Source organism: Cynocephalus volans, chromosome 12, assembly GCF_027409185.1.
Source record: "Cynocephalus volans isolate mCynVol1 chromosome 12, mCynVol1.pri, whole genome shotgun sequence".
Classification (NCBI taxonomy): domain Eukaryota; kingdom Metazoa; phylum Chordata; class Mammalia; order Dermoptera; family Cynocephalidae; genus Cynocephalus; species Cynocephalus volans.
The window spans coordinates 75,448,449-75,468,229 of record NC_084471.1 but is presented as its reverse complement, the minus strand read 5'-3'; the positions used below and the strand labels follow the sequence as shown (position 1 = coordinate 75,468,229).

The following is a 19,781-nucleotide window of genomic DNA, read 5'->3' as shown; positions in this document are numbered from 1 at the left end:
CACAACAAGTGCAAAATATTAAATAATTAGCAGGTCAGCAACATATCCTATGCAATCGTTTGAGGACTTCAGTATAAACTTAAGCTTAGAATGAATACACAAACCACCTAATTCAGGTCCTTGCCTGCTGGAATTTTGATTTAAATTGGTCTTTTAATTAAACTACTTACCGATATTCTACAGAAGCCTAAAGAATTTCTCAGAAAGAAAACAAATGTCCAAGATGGTACTCTCTGCAAAAACAGTCTTCAAGTTAGCAGCCTTGGAAACCAGTAAATATGTACCAGATATAGCTGCAATACTCCTATGGCCCTCAAGTATTCTCCTCAACCTATTCCCCAACTTCATAAGCAACTTACAAAATTGAGGGTGCAGCTTGCTGATGATCATGAGATATAACCATCTAAAAGGGAACTGAAGATGTGCTAATTTACCAAAAATTATCTCTACTTGAAATTATGCCTCCTGAATAAGTCATGACCAGGAAAAGAAATGGGATCAAACTAAGAGAGGCAATTCTACCCTCAATTCTTTATTAGCAGACAACAAAAAAACTCCAGGAGTTCTGGGGGGTACATTTAGAATTATTTTTCAGAGGATGAGTTTGTAGGGGTTTCTGACTTTCCATGGGTGCTCTGAGGGGTATGGATATCATGGGAAATCACAGCCTACATCTTAGAGCACGGGACCCCAGCAGAGTATTTGGTAATACAGGAACAGATTAAGAGAATCCCATTTTTTAAGAAAAACTATGGAGCAGGGGAAAAACTTTAAAAAAATCTTTCAATGAATAAAAAATTCCCATGGCCACAACCTCTGCTAGGGCTGTGAGCTATAAGAACAAGAAATGAGTTGGTATTACGAATATCTTTGGGAGTTCCCCAGAACCAGGAGCCCCTGTAGGCCCTCCTGTAAGATGGTAGAGGTCAGTATCTGGTCACGTGTAGGGTAACAAAGGATAGAGGCCAGAAGTGCTTGTCATGTAATCCAATAAAATAAATGAAATAAAAGAATTCCCAAGTTCTAGTTCTTTGCTTAGTCTGTTGATCTGTGCAGCCTGTCTGACCTAACATAGATCACCGAAGAGCCAGAGTCAGCATTTCAGGGATGAAAATTACACTAATAATATCTTATGAGGAAATAAAGATGCTAATCATTCAACTGAAGATGAAATTTTAGGCATTCTGTGCAATGATAATTAGAAGGCACATTACTGAGGTAACAGAAGGTACTTACACATGCCCAAGCTCATGTGCTATAGTAAAGGCGGCACTGAGTCCATTTTCTTCACTAATAGAGCAGCTCCGTAAAGGATCACACAGGGTACCTAATTCTGCTAAGCCTGAAAAATTTCACATTTGTATGTCATCAAAATGGGAAATACCACCAAAAGCATAGAGTAAGAACAAAATTTTAAAGCTTATTCAACTTTTGTCATTATTATTCAGAAATGAATGCAGGGTTGGCTGTTAATATTGAATAAATATTTTATAAGGTCAAAGAAAAAAAGAATGATTTGTCTGCAGTTGAAATGTTTTTAGCAAATTCTTGGGCTCTTTTACCCAACAAAATAATACAAAAATATAGGGAGAACAAATCATTTTTTAAAATATATGAAAAGAATATTTGTTACAGGAAGGCTATGTATTCAGACACATTAGTATGGGTAGCGGGAAAGGCAATAAATGCATCAATTGGTAATAGAAAAACTAATAAGAAAAAAAATAGCACAGAACTCTACAAAACTATAAAGTTTCTTTAATTTTTTAAAGTTTGCAGCAGCATATAAATATTCAATTATCACATGAAAATTAAATAAGTAAAAACATGCTGTGTTTAGAATACTGCCTGGCATTTAAAATATGCTAAATAAAACAAAACATGATTGTGATAGACAAAGCACTAAATAATGTCACATTTCAGCAACAGGAAATGTATTATTTAACAGGATCTAATCATTCTTATGTAAAGAATAACATGCAACTCAAATGTGCTGTTGAAAGATAAATGTAGCATGAGCTAGCCGGACACACCAAAGACAGCAATAATTACAGCTTATAGAGTCCTCTAAAAATAACATAGAATAAGAAATTCAAAATAAATGTTCATTACAACAATCCATAATCCATCATCAATCAAGGTAGCTTTTCACTTACGTATTTTTTCAATTTAACATAATACCATGGTTTTGCTATTGCTATCCTTCAATACTTAGTTCCAAATTTATTTATTCTCCTATGATGACTCCATCCACAAAAGAGAAGAATTTTTCATACATAAGATAATCAGTTTCTTACCGTAAAGATTTTGCATTTATAAATTTCTTAATATGGAATATAATTGTATTAGCTACTGTTTTAGCTCTCTCCTCCTACGCATTCTTTCATTCGTAAAAGTTAAAAACATGTACTTCCTCCTGGCATTTTAGGTAGATTTCCTAACAATTAGAATGTTTTTGTTGTGGTTTAAGAGAAATGGAAGTTAAGTTGAAGAATCTAAAAAAGCTGGAAAAAACTCAAAGATGAAGTTCATTAGCCAATACTTTTAACAAAAAGCAAAGATTTGTCCTCTTTCTGACCTCACTGCCAAAAGGTCTTGCTTGGGCAAAATCTCCCATCAAAGAGCTTTCCTTAGTTAGCATCAAGACCAAAAGCATGTAAGAAAAAAAAAAAAAAAGGATAAAAAATTTTTAATAGTCTTCTGTAGAGAGTATGAGGGAATTACTGTTTTCCTTAAGATTCTAAAATTCATGTTTGCATGTGTAATTTTTTAGTCAATTCTCATCATATTATAAATTTCTCCTTTGTCAGAACAAAGGAGAACACTTCTTTCATGGATATCCTGGTGCTCTCACGCTTTTATTATTTTCAATCTGCCAAGTGGCTCAATTCCAATACATGCATTTTCAGGGCTGTGTAAATATATGGAGCATAATACTGACTCCATTACCACCCAAACTTCATGTTTCATGCCTAAAGGTATATACATTCTAAACTGGACATTGTGGTCATGTAACAGATTGGTGAAAATATGTATTGCCTATTATTAGCGACCAAGCTCAAATATTCCTGTAAACATACAACACCAACAAAAGTTGAAGTGAATGGTTAGCAAGCATGTGGTTGGTGGTGTGTGTCTAGATTTAGTCAAACTGATTCTGGGTTCTCTAAAAGTTGTCCATCATAAAATAAAGCAGCATGGGCCCAAATTTAATACAGGTTCTCTGTGTTTAGAAGTACAGTAGGCTAAGTAGAGTCGTGCCATCTAGCCATCTTGAAGAATGGAAAACTGTTTTCAACACATTTTGCAAACCTAGTCAGGGACTGAGCTAACAATACATGCAAAAGGAGACATAGCACGAAACCTAGTAATTATTACCAACATTTTGTGTTTGTCATTAACAGTTATCCTTAGTTTATTATTTTTCAACATATTTCAGGTGAGAAAATAAAATACTAATACCTGCATTAATATAAGCTATGTAGCCTTGGGCAAATTGTGCTTACCTGTAAAACTGGAATAGTTGTATTTACCTCATAGATTTATTGTGAAGATTAAATAAGTTAAATCATATAAAACTTTAATAGAGGGTGTAATACACAGGAAGCATTCAGAAATCTTAGCTATCATTATCGTCATAACTATTGACTTAGTGTATAAACGTAATGCTTTCATTTAGAGTCTATATTTCTCAATGTCACTATAATATATTGCATGGGTTGGCTGAAAACTACAAAAACATGAACAGAAACAAGATCAACCACTTCTACAGGAATAGAATGTCTAGCACAGAATCATTTAAAAAAATAGTAAGAAATGTTCAATAAAAGTTTGTACTACTTAACCTTCAGTATAAAGATGTGATAACATGGCACTGAAAATGTGAAAAATATAATATATTAATTAGACTCTTACTAAATGATTGAATATACCTAACAGAGAATAGTTAGTAGGGATGAGTGAATTCAATCTGTTGTAAAAATTACAGCAGCATGTATTTATTTCCATAAGTGTGGAAAATTAGAATTTCTAAAAGGCCCTTGTAACATAAAGAAACTAGATATTTAATAAAACTATTTTTTAATGAATGCTGAGCTCACATGATTTACAAGAACTATCAAGTCCTCACCTCTAAAACCTAACACACATGTTCTCTCTCTCCTTCTGTCTCTCAAATACACATGCATGCAGGCATATGTACTCACATACACACATATTCGTACTCTGCATTAAATCCTAAGTGGTAAGCAATGAATAGTAAGGACAGAGAGTACTCTGAGGGCAAACACTGATGAAAGCAATATTACCCACAGATTAAGAGCTTGCTGGAGGAAACTGCAGATCTGGGTCATGAGTTATCTACATTAAGTCAGAGACCCTGGTTATGAACACCTTTTGGATTCCTACAGAAAAATAAAAATCTTCTGTGGAGGAAAGCATACACTTTTTGACCTGGCCACCTCCCAATCTCATGCTTTAATTTAAGTAAATATGAGCTCACAGTCAAAGACCATCAAATATACAACAAAAAGTCAACATAAAATAAAGTTACCAGAGACAACATGTTTGGCTATCAAGCATTTCAGATGTGGAAATTTTCAGAGACAGAATATAAAATTACCTAAAATGTTTAATAAAACTTGAAATTCAATTACAAATATGAGCAAATATAAAAAGAATGTAAACAGAATAAATAGGTGAGTTTTGAAAAAGAACAAAATAGTACCTTTGAAATAGAAAAATACATATATTAAAATGGAGAATTTGAAGGATGGAGAAATCATCAAATTAGACACAGCCAAAGAGAGAAACAGTGAAATGGAAGTTTGAGCTGCTTGAATAAAGCATGAAGAGGAAAAGAAATAAAAGCATGGAGAACAGAATAAGACCTAATAAAGATGTAATTAGGGTCCCCCAGTCAGAAGAGATAGAATTAAAAGACAAAATTTAAAAGAAAAATAATAGACGGGAATTTTTTCCAGAATTGCTAAGAAATAATAATCAATATATAAAGGAATCACGACATATCCCAAGCAGGATAAATAAAAAGAAATCTATTTGATATGTGTTTTGCCAGTATTTTCTACCAGTCTGTGTGTTGTCTTCACATTCTGTTAACAGTCTCTTTGCAGAGTAGAAAATATAATAATTATTACTTTATTATTTATTATTACTGCACCCCCCCCACCAAAAAAGAAAAAAGGAAATCTATCTATATTAGGACACGATTTTAATAAAACTGCATTATATCTGAGACAGAGAGAATCATATAAAAGACAGATCACCAAGGAATCTATAACCAAACAAACTACAGATTTCTTAACAGCAAAAGCCAGAAAATAGTGCAATAATATGTTTGAAATACTGGGAGAAAATAACTGCCAATCTAGAATTGGTACCTAGAAAACTATATTTCAAAAATGAGAGTAAATTTAAGACATTTCTGGAAAAATTAAAATAGGTAATTTGCCATTAATAGATACTCACTAAAGGAACTTTTAAAAGCTGTAAATCACGGAAAAAAGGAAAAATAACCTCAGAAGCAAAGTTTAATATATAAGAATTATGAATATTTTGTAAACATGGGCATAAATTTTAACAAATATTGAATATAAAACCAGATTGTCTAATATGAAAGGTTTACAAAATGACAGAAATGAAACAGTTGACAAGAACACCACGTAAGTTAGAAGAAAATTGAACAAAGTTAAAGTAATATATTGTTTGTTTCAGAGAGAGCTTCAGACAAAGCTAACTTAAGTATTCCTAGTAAAAAGCCAAAGTAACTTTAAAAATAATAAAATAGTATATATAATTTTCAAGTTGTAAAGGAAAAGTGGGATAAGAAAACTAATTTAGAAACTTAACAAACCCAGAGAAAGGACAAAAAAAGTTGAGGAGGGGGAGCACAAAATAAAAGGGGATAATCCGAGAGAAAAGCATAATGTATATATGTCAATATATAATAATTATAATAAATTTAAATGGACCAACCTTGCTAATTCAACAACACAGGTTGTTATATTTGATATTTTAGAAATCCGATTTTATGTTCTTTCTATGAAAAAAAAAAAAAACAAACCCTAATGCATAAGAGCATTGGAAAATTGGAGGAAAAGATATATCCAGCAAATACCAAACAAGAGAAATTGGGGCAGCTCTTATGTTATCAGACATAATATACAATAAGAAATGTCTATTTGGTTTCTGTCCCTGGTTCCTGATATAGTGTTTCTAAAATCCTTGGAATGTCCTGAGTGATAACAGAATCTTTTGTTTTAATGAGGTGACAATTGGTGTGCCCCTCCATAGCTTCAGGAAGAGTAATGCTCTCTAGAAAGGCCAAGGCATGATTACAGAGTTGGAAATTTCAACCTCACCCCTGACCTCTAGTGAGGGAAAAAGGGTTGGAGATCGAGTTAATCACCAATGACTAATGATTTAATCAATCATGCCTACGTAACGAAGCCTCCAGAAAAAGGCCTAAACAATGGGGTTTGGAGAGCTTCCAAGCTGGTGAGCACATCAAGGTGCTGAGAGGGTGGTGTGCCCAGAGAGGGCATGGAAACTGTATGCCATAGTTGCCATAATTCACAAATAATATAATTGTCCACATAAAAATCCAAAAGAATCTACTGGTAAATTATGAGAATTAATTATACTGATGAATGAGGTGGCTGGATTTAAAATCAACAAGCCAAAAAATCTATTGCCTTTCTACTGACCAGCACCATATATCATTTACACTAACAATAAAAAGTAGAAGTGTAACAGAAGTTGTACATGTCCTATTTGAGTGAAAATAATATAGATTCCTGAAAGACATTTAAAAAGTCTTACTTAAATGAACAGGTAAGTGTTTTATGAAGACTGAACATTCTCGTTCTAAAATTTTTATGGATGAGTAACAGTCCAAGAATAGCCAAAAATACTCCTGAAGACAATAAGGTAGAAGTATATATCCTACCAATTTTTAAGATGTATTATAGAACTATAAAAATGAAAATGGTGTGGAATTGGTGCATGAATTAAATAAAAAATATGGGCCCATGGAATGAAGGGTTGATGTGCAGACTCAAGCGCATACAGAAATTTTATACATGACATTGCAGATTCTAAGGAAAGGAGGGAATTACTCAATGCATGGTTTGGGGAAATTGGTCATCCAAACAGAAAATGAATGAACCAAAGTCGATTCTTATCTGATACCATATTTAATAAAGTATCCCAATGGCTTAGAAATTTAAGTGTAAAAGGATAATTTTAAAATATTTATTAGAAAATAGGATAATATGTTTAGACCTCGAGTTACAGAAAGGTTTCTTAAATAAGATACAAAAATGCTAACCCTAAAAGAAGAGCTGTATAAATTCAGCTACATTATAGATTTTCATACACAAAAGAAAAGCCAAGCAATGGATTGTTAAAAGATATCTGCAATACATAAAAAACACAGAGGATTTAGTATCAAAAAGTTATAAAGAACACCTAAAAAGCAGTAAGAAAACAACAAACACCACAGCAGAAAAATGGACAATATTTCTTCGATTTATTTCATTCCCTACAGAAAAGGAAATATAAATGGCCAGAAAACATAGAAAAAGATGTTCAAATTCCTTAGTAATCAGGGAAATGAAAATTATGATTATAATGAAATATATTACATTTAGATTGGCAAAAATGAGAAATTAATGAGAAATTGGTTAACAGACACAAAGAATGATTGCATATTGTAATGATGAATAAGCTAACTCTCCTGATTTGACCATCACACATTGTACACAACTATTCAACTATTAATAGTCAACTTTGTACCCCACAAATATGTATAATAAATTATCTTTCAATTAAAAAAAATGAGAAATCCAAAGATAACCTGTATTGGTAAGGATATAATCAAAAGGAACCTATATGCAAAATTAAAACAAAATAATAAAATGAATAGCTATTCGTAACATTAGAATATTCAAAATATTAAAATAAATAGCTCTTCAGGTAGCTATTCATTTTATTATTTTGCGTTAACATGGCATATAGGATATTATGTATTATTTCTCATGGATCAAATATTACATAATAAAATACTTTAAATTAAATATGTCAAGCTTTGCACAGCACTGGATATTTATTGACTTACGCATTAATATTAGTTCTTATTATCCTGTAAAGATTATATAAGCAAAATCAAATGGTGTAATAATTTATCAAGACAATCAAAATGATTAAAATGTCAAATAAAAGAAAAATACCCGAAGCATTATTTTAAATAATTCAATAAACAATTACATAAGCTAAATTTAATTGATAAAATAACTTACCTAATGTGTCACATTTCTCTCTAGCTCCGCAAATGTCTTCCCTTAAAATAAAAGATTTATTTTGAGGCATTTTCAGAAAATATTTTTGCAACAAGTTAAAACAAAAATAAAGAAGCATTAACTGTAACTTGACTATTGCCACAAATTAACTTCCAAAATCCAGTTCTTATTAAGCTCAAAATTTTAAATCTAGAGTAAAATAAAATTTGTACATATCAATTAGTGATAAGTGATACACAGAAGACTGTGTTGTAAATAGCTGAAGCTTTAACCAAGTACAAAGGAAATGTTTCTAAGTAAATTTTTCATCTCTCTGCCTTTACAGTATTACAATATATGAAACATAGTTTACCCTTTTCTCGATGATTTAATGTCATCATGAGCAGAGCCATGGACTACAATACAGTACTGTCTGAGAAATTAAGTCAATTCTGCATTCGTTTTGAAAAGAGATAAAACACATGGACTACCTATCAACTACTTTACATGAGGTAAAGGTTTTCATGTCACAATTCTAGAAGCTGAGATTTCTTTGAGTTTAACCACCAAGGAGAGGATTTCTTTAGCCAACCAACCAACCAAATAACAAAGGTAGGATCTATATATTCTGGTAGCATCAGTGTTGCTGAAACAAAGGTATGAATTCATACTGTCTAGTGGTACTTGTAAAATGGATAATAATTTTATAACAGCAGAAGCTGTTTTCCATATAAAGAGGTTTGAGAACAACCCTAGCAAAGGCAGCCTGGTAATTAAGACATGCATTGAATATCAAAACAAGGAACAGATTAATTTTTTTAGAGTACAAGGAGTCCAAAAAGTGAACAACCAAATAAATTCCGGCACTCTTCTTTCTAAGTGATTGATACATCAAGAGAGGAATGAACAAGCTTGCTGTCAGTTCCATAACTATATTAATTTCCAGATATTATTCCTAGTTCTCCTATTCTGCCACAAATATGATAAGAAAATTATTTTGTTTAGATCAAACCATTACCCAGCAGCCTGACGTTGCTAATTTCCTAAGGAACTAAGTAGTATTTTAGCCTGAAAGAATAGAAGAATGCTTTCATTCAGTACTTTCTTTTGTAATACAAGTCCTCACAGAACACTTCCATGTATTATCAATAAAGAATTAAGGTAACAAGAAGTATCAGTCATGCAGGAGAGAGAATAAAGAATTACAGTTGGAAGAGTCATTTCTAAAACTGTACCTAGTGATCAGAACAGCAGTGTCATGGTGGGAAGGGTGAGCATCGTCGAGAACATTCTCAGTTTGTTGCCATAAACAAAAGTTGCGTAACGTGGTAGCGGCATTAAAAGTGATGACTGGTCCTTCCTGCACAAAATGATAAGCACTTCAATATTATGGCAAAACATTTATGTCCTCTTTCCTTCCAGGCTTATCAGCACCCATACAATTTATCAAACAGCATTGTCTCAGGCAAACGAAGGAGTAGCATTCTCTCTCCATATTACATATTTTATGTATCACATAAAATAAATTTTAGCAATATCTAAAACATTGTGAGCAAAACTGAATCTAATTAGATCTTCTCAATGTAACCATTTAATTGTTAGGATCAAAAAAACTATCTTTAAAAAATCACCATATTTTAAATCCTTCAACATTAGGATTGTAAAAGTCAACATTTGGATGTGTTTAACCTTAGATTTTCTAATTGTTTATTCATTTTTGATACTTCCTAGGCTCAGTTAAGCATGGTTGTCATTCCATTTTATTTCTATTACAACAGAAAAGGATAATCTCATTCCTTTTCAAAGCAAGTTTTTAAAAGTAAAATTTTAAAATATCTCATTTCTAATAAGAGCTTTGTGGTCTATACATATTCCCACTAAAAGCCTAATTTTAGACCTGTTTCTTACCTGTTCATTGTGAATTATAACTAATTTTACAATAACTATGTTTATAAGATTTCCAATACTTGAATCCTTGTAGATTGCTGCAACCTGAAAGCAAAAAAATATGATTAGATGCCTAAAATGAATATTTCTTTTCAAAAGTAAATTAAAACCAGACCTAGATCATCAATTCTCCAATTTAGCTGCATGTTGGAATCTCTATGAGAGCTTTTACAAATCCTCATGATCAGGCCACCTCCCTTGCCAATTAAATCAGAATCTCTAGGGTTGAGACCCAAGTATCAACATCTTTAAACATTCCCTAGTATTTTAATGATCCCAATGTGAAGCAAAGTTTGAGAACCAGTATCCTAAAACATTCTACTGAGATTGGCCTATGAATCAGCAGCATCCTCATAACCCAGAGCAGATAAGAAATGCAGAATCTCATTTAGAGGATCAGTGGGTCAGAATCTGCATTAACAAGAGCCCCAATTGGTGTAAATACATATTTGAGTTTGGAAACTACTGTTCTTTATAATTTGGCAAGAAAGTCACTTTATTCTGTGTCATGATCCACAATTTACATGACTACAATATCCCATAAAAAATATGTAAGTTGTACCTATTCGTTCCTCGTAGTTTTACCTAATCTTTTTTTGCCATAGTTCCATAGTTCCATTTCTGAATATGCTTGTTATTGCTAATGCTTAGCAGTACTGGAATCCATGGACATTAATTCATTTAGAATCATATAAAAATCCATAGAAAAGATCATGGGTCACAACCTGGTCTTCAATTCTCCAAATTTGGAAAATGCAGTTCTATGGGGCACTCTGCATGGGCTCTGAGTCATGGTTAAGGAGTTATCCCGTTCACTAATTCAGGTCCTCTTCTTGTAGCTATCACAGAGGTTATTTCCACTGCATAAGGAGTGTCTTCCACGGCTGATGCCTCTTCTTTGCACTCCTTTAGAGACATAACCCCCTGGACCTGAGCCACCTGTGCAATGGAAACTGCTTCCAAAGACTTGAGCACGTTCTCGTGGGCCACTGCCCATGCCAAGACAGCAACTGCTTTGGGGGGTGCTACTTTTCTCATTTGTTTAATAAATAAATGTTCAGTAATCTTCTCCTTTCTTTGTTGGCTACAGACACAGAGATAAGGAAGAAGACTTGGTCCCTGACCTTGAAGAGCTTACAGTTTGCTGAAAGTATCAGTTTCTGGAGTCCTCACTCCATCAGCCAAAGCTGCTTCAACACAATTATAACATGAGGGCTGCCAATGCCTCTTGTGCCAAACAGACTCCTACTGGAACTGGAGCCAAAAGCATCTCTGGAGCTGCTCACACTCACTGCAGGGTCATCATGGTTGTAAATACGCATTCCAGCACTTTTACTTTTGTTTAAGCTGTTCAGCCACAAATGCTTACAGGTTCGTCATCTTTACCTGCAGTGACGCCTTTGGCTTTAGTGGCAGCATTTTTTGGCAAGAGTGTGGTAGCCCCAGTGGCGTTGACAGTAAGTTAGGACAGGGATGGTCAGATGATTGGCAATTTCAAGCAGGTCTGTTAGCATGGCAGTATTGCTCACTTTAAAATGAGAGCTGAGGAAATATACAGCTGAATTTATAAAAATTCCGTTTACAAGCATTTACTTAAATATATCTACCACAGAAAACAAAGTATACCCATCTTTGTGACTTCCTGTGAGTTTAAAAGTAGATGCTTTTCTAAGTCAAATTAACAAGGTAAACAAAATACCTCAAAGGTAAATTTACAAAGGCTTTTTCCCCTAAAAATGAAAAATACTGTGAGGACTTCTGTGTCACGATAGAATATGCATTCCCAGTATTCCACAGAGAAAAGCACTTAAACACTAGGAGGTGTCGAAATGGCTAATTACTATACTCATTGCCCGAAATATATTGACTATAATGAGACAGTATAATATCCAGCTATAAAATACATAACCACAAAAATAGTTTCACTTTGAGAAGGAAACAGAAGGTGTACATTTATTGAAAAGTGACCAACCTACCAGCTAGAATTTGGAAACACATTCCCAGTGTTTTGACAATGTGATTTAAATATGTTACTACAGCAAAATATCCTTAAAATGTTATGTTAGGGAAAAGATAATGCAAGGAACTGTTATGTGAGGTGGGTAGTGATCATAAAGCATAGTCCTTTAAGCTAAACAGATACAGGTTCAAATTTTAATAGCCATTTGTTGATAAAAAGTACCATACCTATCTATCAGGCTGCATAGGATTAAATGAGATGGTATACAAACAGCATTTAGATTAGGGCCTGGGTCATAGGGATCAATCACGGTAAGTATTATTATTACTACCACTACTTGTAAAAATTTTCAGAAGAAAAGGCATATATTATATCCAATGCCAGTTCTAGTACATGTATTTCAAATTAGTTATAGTACACTCAAATTGAAAGCAAAGGATTCAAAAGCATCACTGTTTCATTATTTCTTTCAATATTTTTTGAATATCCACTGCCTATCAAACATTGTGTTGCTTTACTAGATATACAGAGATGAGTAAGTCATGATCTCTGACCTTAACTCACAGTCTTCTGGGGTAAAAGATACAAAAACAGAAGTTTCAACAAAAATAATTCTGGAAACCCCCTCTCCCCCAAAAAAAAATCCTCAGAGAAATATTTTGCTTTTATACTAAAATGGTATATTTTAAGTAATTAAGGATATCATCATGCTCATTTTTAATTGTATGCATCTCCTACTGCTTTAATTATTGATCTTCACAATCTATGTGCTTATATATAATATGTATACCTTATACTACATTTAGATGTTTAAAGGTGCTATTGTTGAATAACTGTATTCAATAAAGCCGAATTGATTCAAGCAATGAACAGCCATAAGGCCCATTAGGTGCTCAGGGAATTTCAGAATCAGCACGGACAATGCATTTCTCTCATCCCTAAAACCGACACCCATATTAAATTGCCTTCATGGTAGGGTACTATGTTTGCTACAAATAATAAATAAATAACAAATTAGAAATAAATTATATATAAATGATAAATGAATGATAAAAATATTTAGTGAATGTTTATTATCTACCAGATATGGTCGAAGTTTAAATGTGTTAATTCATTTAATTCTCACAATAAATCCTATGAGATAAGAACTACTATAGTGTCCACTTTACAGGTAAGAAAACTAAGATACAGAGAAGTTAAATAACACATTGAAGGTTACATGGCTGGTGAGCAATAGAAGCCAGTTTCTAGCCTAGGCAGTTTGGATTTAGAGCTCTGACTACTTTACCTAATCCTATAGAATTTCAGCATTCTACCCCAAATCCTTCCCAATTAGCTCTTGGTACAAAAACTATTTCAAAACCCTGCCACAACCCATCTCCTAGCCCCTGATATTGTCCTGTTGTGGTCACTTGATCATGGCCTCAGAGAAAGCCTATGCAGTCAGGAGACCTGGGTTTTAGTTCTAGCTTACAAGTTAAACCCTGGGAAATGGATTTATCAATTTTTTGTCTTAATATCCACAACCACATTGAGGCTCTGAGTACCCTTGGTTACAGGTGACTCTTGTCACAATGCCTTTGTGTAATGAATTAGTATTAACCAAATGTTGTTGGGGAAGACGCGTGAAGGACATTTTGAAAGAGCAAAATCAGTTCAGAGTTTGAGAAATGTTGAGTTGAAAGAGTTAAATAGGTATCTTCAGGAGTTTTGAATAGGCTCATATATACACTGTATATAAAATCTATGAGGCAGACGTATTTGATATACAGCATTTCACACAACTATTTGGCCACAGTACCTGCTCTCCTGCCCCCCCCCCCCAGCCCCGGACTATGTCACAGGACTAATATTCCATTCCATAGACTACACCAAATGAAATGTTAGACCAGATTTCTTAGGTATTATCCTGTTCTATAAAGCCATGTAATATTTTAATATATTACTGTAATCCCACATTTTAGAGTGCTATGTATTAAAATTTTTATTGATCTAATTCAAATATATTTAATAGTTTATCCTTTGGAAGTTTGTTTCCCTGACATAAATAGTTCTTACTTCTTTACACTTTTAATAAAATAGTAAATGTTACTTCAAGGATATTTAGCAAAAGGTAAAGAAGAAATGGTTTGAATTATATAGTTTAAATCTTTATTTAAGAAAAAGTCTAAGTAAAATGTACTTCATGCAAAGCATGAAACAAATTACTATCACCATTAACTTACTAACCATTTTGAAAATCATTTCTATATAGAGCTTCAGCAAAAATGCATACGACATGTTTATAGACCACCTTCGTCAAGAACAAAGGAATCTATAAAAACTGATTTGAACAAAGTGAAGAGATTTTATTTACAAAGATCACTACTATTCACTTGTTCAGAAAGATCTTTTAGTTTTTAAATTGACAATGACGACGTCCCACATATATACACAGTAAATATGTGCAAAAAATTAAAAATATGCAGAGCACTGGGTTGAAGAAAGGAAAAAGTAACATAAACAGTTATACCTAAAGTGTGAAATTTTCCTAGCAAACTAGGAAACACTAGTTTTTATTTTGGTGTAGTTGAAAATTTTCCCCATCCTGAATAACATCAGTAAAAGCAACCCAAGAAATTGAAAGCAATAGTATAAAGTCAATGTAAAGCAAATGAGGGTTTTTAGTTGATAAAATGCCTCTAATAATAGTAATTATGTTTTAACACATAGGACTAATTCTTCAGGATGACATAATGCTCCTTAAATTTACATTACTAAATTTGTAACAGGATAAGTATCATAAAGTCAAACCTTTGTAAACACAATGGAGTGTGGAGGTCGCAGACACGTAGCATGTATTTAAGATTTATTAAAGAATAAGTTGTTGAATATCAAAATAAACATACTGAAGAAAATAATTGTTCTAGTTTACCTATATTTTGATAGCTAAATAATGCATATGTTAATGCTATTTTAACCTGATACTGTCACCCTAATTCCCTAAGGATAAAAGCTTTAGAATATCAGATAACTGAATATCTTCGCTCGTTTAAAACACATTTTATTAGATATACTATACACCACAATTGTGTTCTTCCCCAGTAATTTCAATGTCAATTCCAGAAACCCTTTGAATAACAGAGATCAGTAAGCTATTTTGACAACATAATACAGCACTCTAAAAAGTGAATTAAATCACACTCATTATTTCTATATCACTGCACTCAGACATTTTGTTAAATTGTTGAAAGCAAAATAAAAAGTTTAAGAAGCCAGTACAGTAGTTTACTTTATGCAGGATGAGTAAGGCTAAATAATTCCCTCTCTAAATTGTGTATATAATCCACTTGCTCAGTGCTGAAAGCATTCAGCTATTTTCCCGTTATAGCTAGAGCTCAGCACACAAAAACTTGCTTTCATCACTTTGAACTTCTCTTTAAAAGGCTTACTTACTATCATATTCCAAATCTAAATCGCATTTTCTTGTCTTTTTCCTAAATTACTATGATTGGAACATTACCAATAATCCAAGTGCGTGTATTTGAATAACTGCAGTTAGTGCCTTCTAAAAAATTAGGAAAAAATATGCAAAACCTGAATGGCTCCTTCCTCAACTGGAAACATCTGTGGACACTTATGTGGCAACAGCATTCCTCTTCCACATTTAGAGCAACTTTGGAAATGGACTTCACAAGTAGAGATAAAACAAGTTGGACTAGATTTGATAAACTGTATGTTGTATGACCAACTGTCCCAGTGTGCCCAGGGCTGAGGGGTTTCCAAGGATGTGAAACTTTTAACACCACAACTAAGAAAGTCCCAGCAAAACAAGCACTTTGTCACTCTTTAAATTTCCTTGCACAGTTAGCATTGTTTATATCCATGAATATAGCTGTGATCACTGTTTTTTACCAATAAAACAATATGTTTTGAACCATGAATTCTGCCGACTTTCCTATATCCTCATTTGAACATTCTTTCAATGAGAGAGAAGAAAAGAATGAAGTACTACATCTAGGTAGTTTACAAGTCATCTGAAATTTGGCCTCTGAGGAGGAAAGAAAGCATATATAGGACAAAAACCCAAACTACCTCAAAGGAGAGACTTACTCTCCTGAATTTTTCCTCCTACCCCACCTACATTTGGAATGTTCCCCTCTTCCTCAACTCTGCCACATCTATTTCCCTGCGAACAAGAGCTTAATGCAAACCAGCTGGCTGCATCTACAAAAGTCCTGTCAACTGAAATCTGCTCTCTTTCTAGGGGGAATGAAAATCTAGCAAACAATAAGTACATGCATTTGTCTGTTGTTTCAAGCAATCTCAGATGCAGATCTGACTTCCAGGTCAAAAAGTCTGCTTTGCCCTCAATGAACTCTGGCTTTAAAACTCCTAGGACAACTTCAGTTATCTCAAGGTATGCCACAATATCTTCTTCTAAACAGTGATGATACTGATATTTATAGATAACAAAACTTTTCTGAGGACAATGATGTCACCAAAAGTGCCTGTAACCATTCCAGAATTACTCTTGGAAAATTACTATTGTGTTCCTTTACTCCTTCTAGTCAGTATTCCCAAGTCACTGACATTAGTTACCTGTCATTTACCATGCTTCAAAACCTGTTGCATTTTTAAAAACTAATATTTTCTTTCAGTATCTCTCCCCACTCAATTATCTCAATGAATGCCATTTCCTTTAAGCACATTCAATTGCAAAGTTCATCCCAGTGTTCCACACAATTGCTAAAATTTCTTACATATCAATTGACATCCTACACATCATAGTGCCCATGAGAATCCCTTCACAATGAGTATGCCATAGCCACACCTAGACAATTATACATCCTGATAATAACATGCCTAGATAACAACACATCTAGATAATTACTTTGAATTCAGAAATAAAAACTTTTAAAAAAAAAGGCACCAGGATAAATTTCTATCCATAGCACTTGTTTTAGTCCGTTTTGTGTTGCTATGACAGAATTACCTGAGACTGGGTGATTTATAAAGGAAAGAGGTTTATTTGGCTTACGATTCTGGGACAGCTGCATCTGGCACAGGCCTCAGACTGCTTCTACTCATGGCGGAAAGTGGCAGGCAGCCAGTGGGTACAAGCAGATCACATGGCAAGAGGAAGCAAGAGAGAGGAAGAAGGCGCCAGGGTCTTTTTAGCAATGAACTCTCACGGGAACTAATAGAGCAAGAACTCACTCATTAATCCCTCCTCCCCCAGGGAGAGCATTAATCCACTCATGAGGGATCCGTCCCCATGACTCAATCAGTTTTCAACACTGCCACATTGGAGATCAAATTTCCACATGAATTTTGGAGGGGACAACACATCCAAACTCCATCAGCACTGTTGTCATTTTAAAAATTCAATTCATGTAAATAAAATGAGTGTCTGTATTATACAATTTCAGTAAATCATTTTGGATCATCTATATTTTTTGTTTATCACAATGTACTGCATTCTGAAAAAAGTATAACTTTTACTTTAACCAAATATTCATTCATTCTTTCTTTCAGCATCTATTTATTGAGCACCTACTTTGTACCATAAACTGTGTTTGGGCACTACAGACCATGGTACAATCATAAGAATTTAAGGTAAAATGTAATACATAGGGAAGATGACAGGATGTTAGGATCTTCAAGTCACAGTGAATATAACTGGAAATATCTAGCTAAGGGAAATTTACAATGTCCTATAGATGTGTCCTGTCCAGCTCTTTTCAACCAAGTTTGCCTGAATTCTTTATATGTGAACAGAGGTACTTCCAGACATGAGACATGTTCCAAATACCTTGAGTCTGTATAAACAGGTGACCATATAATTTATTAACTAAACCAGGATACTTCTGGGCATGAAAGGGGGTGCTTTTTATTAATTACTCCAAAACAACAGGCCTAAATTCAGGAATATCCCAGGAAGTATAAGATATACATATATGTTTATCCATATACACGCACATATGATATAATATATTGCCACTAACACAGAACTGGTGCTCTTCACTAGCACTAAAACTCTATTCTGTTCATATTGCCACCACCACTGCTTAACAGAGATATTAACATCAGATCAAGAACTCTTATAGCTACTGTGATCTTATATTCCAAATTTGCTAAGGCAGCTCTATTAGCAGTAGCATAACCCTTTATCCCCATAAATACATTTATAACTTAAAATGAGTCCCAATTTCTGATTTGGAGCATGTGGCCACTGTAAAAATAGTATCCCCTCCACTCTATGCAGAAATAGGATGAGGTTTTAAAATACAGATAAAAAGAGCAAAAAAAAAATCAATGTGACTAAGATATTCCCTGTCACTAGAGGGCAGAAGTCACTCATGTGATGAAGTAAAGGATAATTCAAGCATTTTCTATAAGTGGTTTCAGAGATTTTAAAATGTTTTAGAAAATTGATCAAGTAACAGAATGAGATATCTGCTAGATGTCTAAAGTAAATTTCAATAAAATATTATTTTTGGCTTAAACCTAAATATCTAGAGTTTGGAAAAACTTTTTTTTATTAAACGTGGAAAAATCTTTAAGCTAAACATTTTAGGAAGTATAAAAGTAAACTCTTAGGTTTACTTACAATTGACATCAGGGTTAGTACATAGTGCTGCAGATTCTGTCCATGATGATGAGCCGTTTTAGCATCAGCTGTAACCATAACTTCCACGTATCTTGGATATGATAAAAAACGTTTTTTCCTGGAATGTAATCGACTTCTTTCATCTTCCAGTGATATATTTTTCGAAGGATATGCTAAAACTATTTCCTCCTTGACAGTAAGATCTTCATTCATGTTGCTGTAGTTATGAAAGCGTAAAGTAGTTTTCTTTATTTGACTTTCTAGGGGGGGGGAAAGAATATAATGTAGAGCCATTAAATTGGATGAGACTAAAAGTATTGCAAAAAATAGAATAGCCAAAAATATTTAATACTTACACATCTGCTTCCAATGTGGAACAATAAAAGGACAAAGAGAAATAATTATTTAAAACAGTATTGTATATCATTATCATGAGTATTACTATTCATAATGATAAAAAGCTTGCAATATTTTCACATTTCCATAGATTTCACTAACAAAACTGTATCTAAGTCTTATTTTAAAAGGTATGACTATTCAAAAACATTTATTAACCACTGGGTAGATAATAAAAATATCATGGAGTCCCTGTTTTTCTCAGTAGGTAAACTGGGTCCCCAAGTCACCAATGGCATTTAATCTCATTACAGAGGAACAACATTTGCAAGGTGAAACTTCATAAAATGTAAAACAAAACAAACTTTTCTTATATAACATGTGAAAATCACCAAGAACAACAGAAAATTAAGCCATGTAACAATAGGTGGCTATTCAAACCCAGAAAGACAAATGTTGATATACACCTTATAATATTTGATTATATAAAATACCTGATTATGTTTGCTTATATATAAATACAGCATGAAAAATTATTGAACATTTAAGATTATTAAAGTGACTACTATTAAGTCCTATGCATTTATATCTACATATTTAAATTCTTGATTATCTTTCCTACTGGAAAAAATCTGATAGGCGGCATGGG

General features: G+C 33.3%; 1 protein-coding gene across 2 annotated transcripts in view; it reads right to left on the bottom strand.

Annotated features, from left to right (window-relative positions):
* Positions 1-19,781, bottom strand: part of ADAMTS20 (ADAM metallopeptidase with thrombospondin type 1 motif 20) — a 171,900-nt gene that overhangs the window by 108,626 nt on the left and 43,493 nt on the right. For both annotated transcript variants that reach the window (XM_063075546.1, XM_063075547.1), the window contains exons 4-8: positions 18,797-19,056; positions 10,206-10,289; positions 9,533-9,657; positions 8,319-8,359; positions 1,237-1,342 (exon numbers count right to left, since the gene is read on the bottom strand). In XM_063075546.1, the coding sequence (XP_062931616.1) occupies positions 1,237-1,342; positions 8,319-8,359; positions 9,533-9,657; positions 10,206-10,289; positions 18,797-19,056 (616 nt within the window). The remainder of the gene's footprint in view (positions 1-1,236; positions 1,343-8,318; positions 8,360-9,532; positions 9,658-10,205; positions 10,290-18,796; positions 19,057-19,781) is intronic.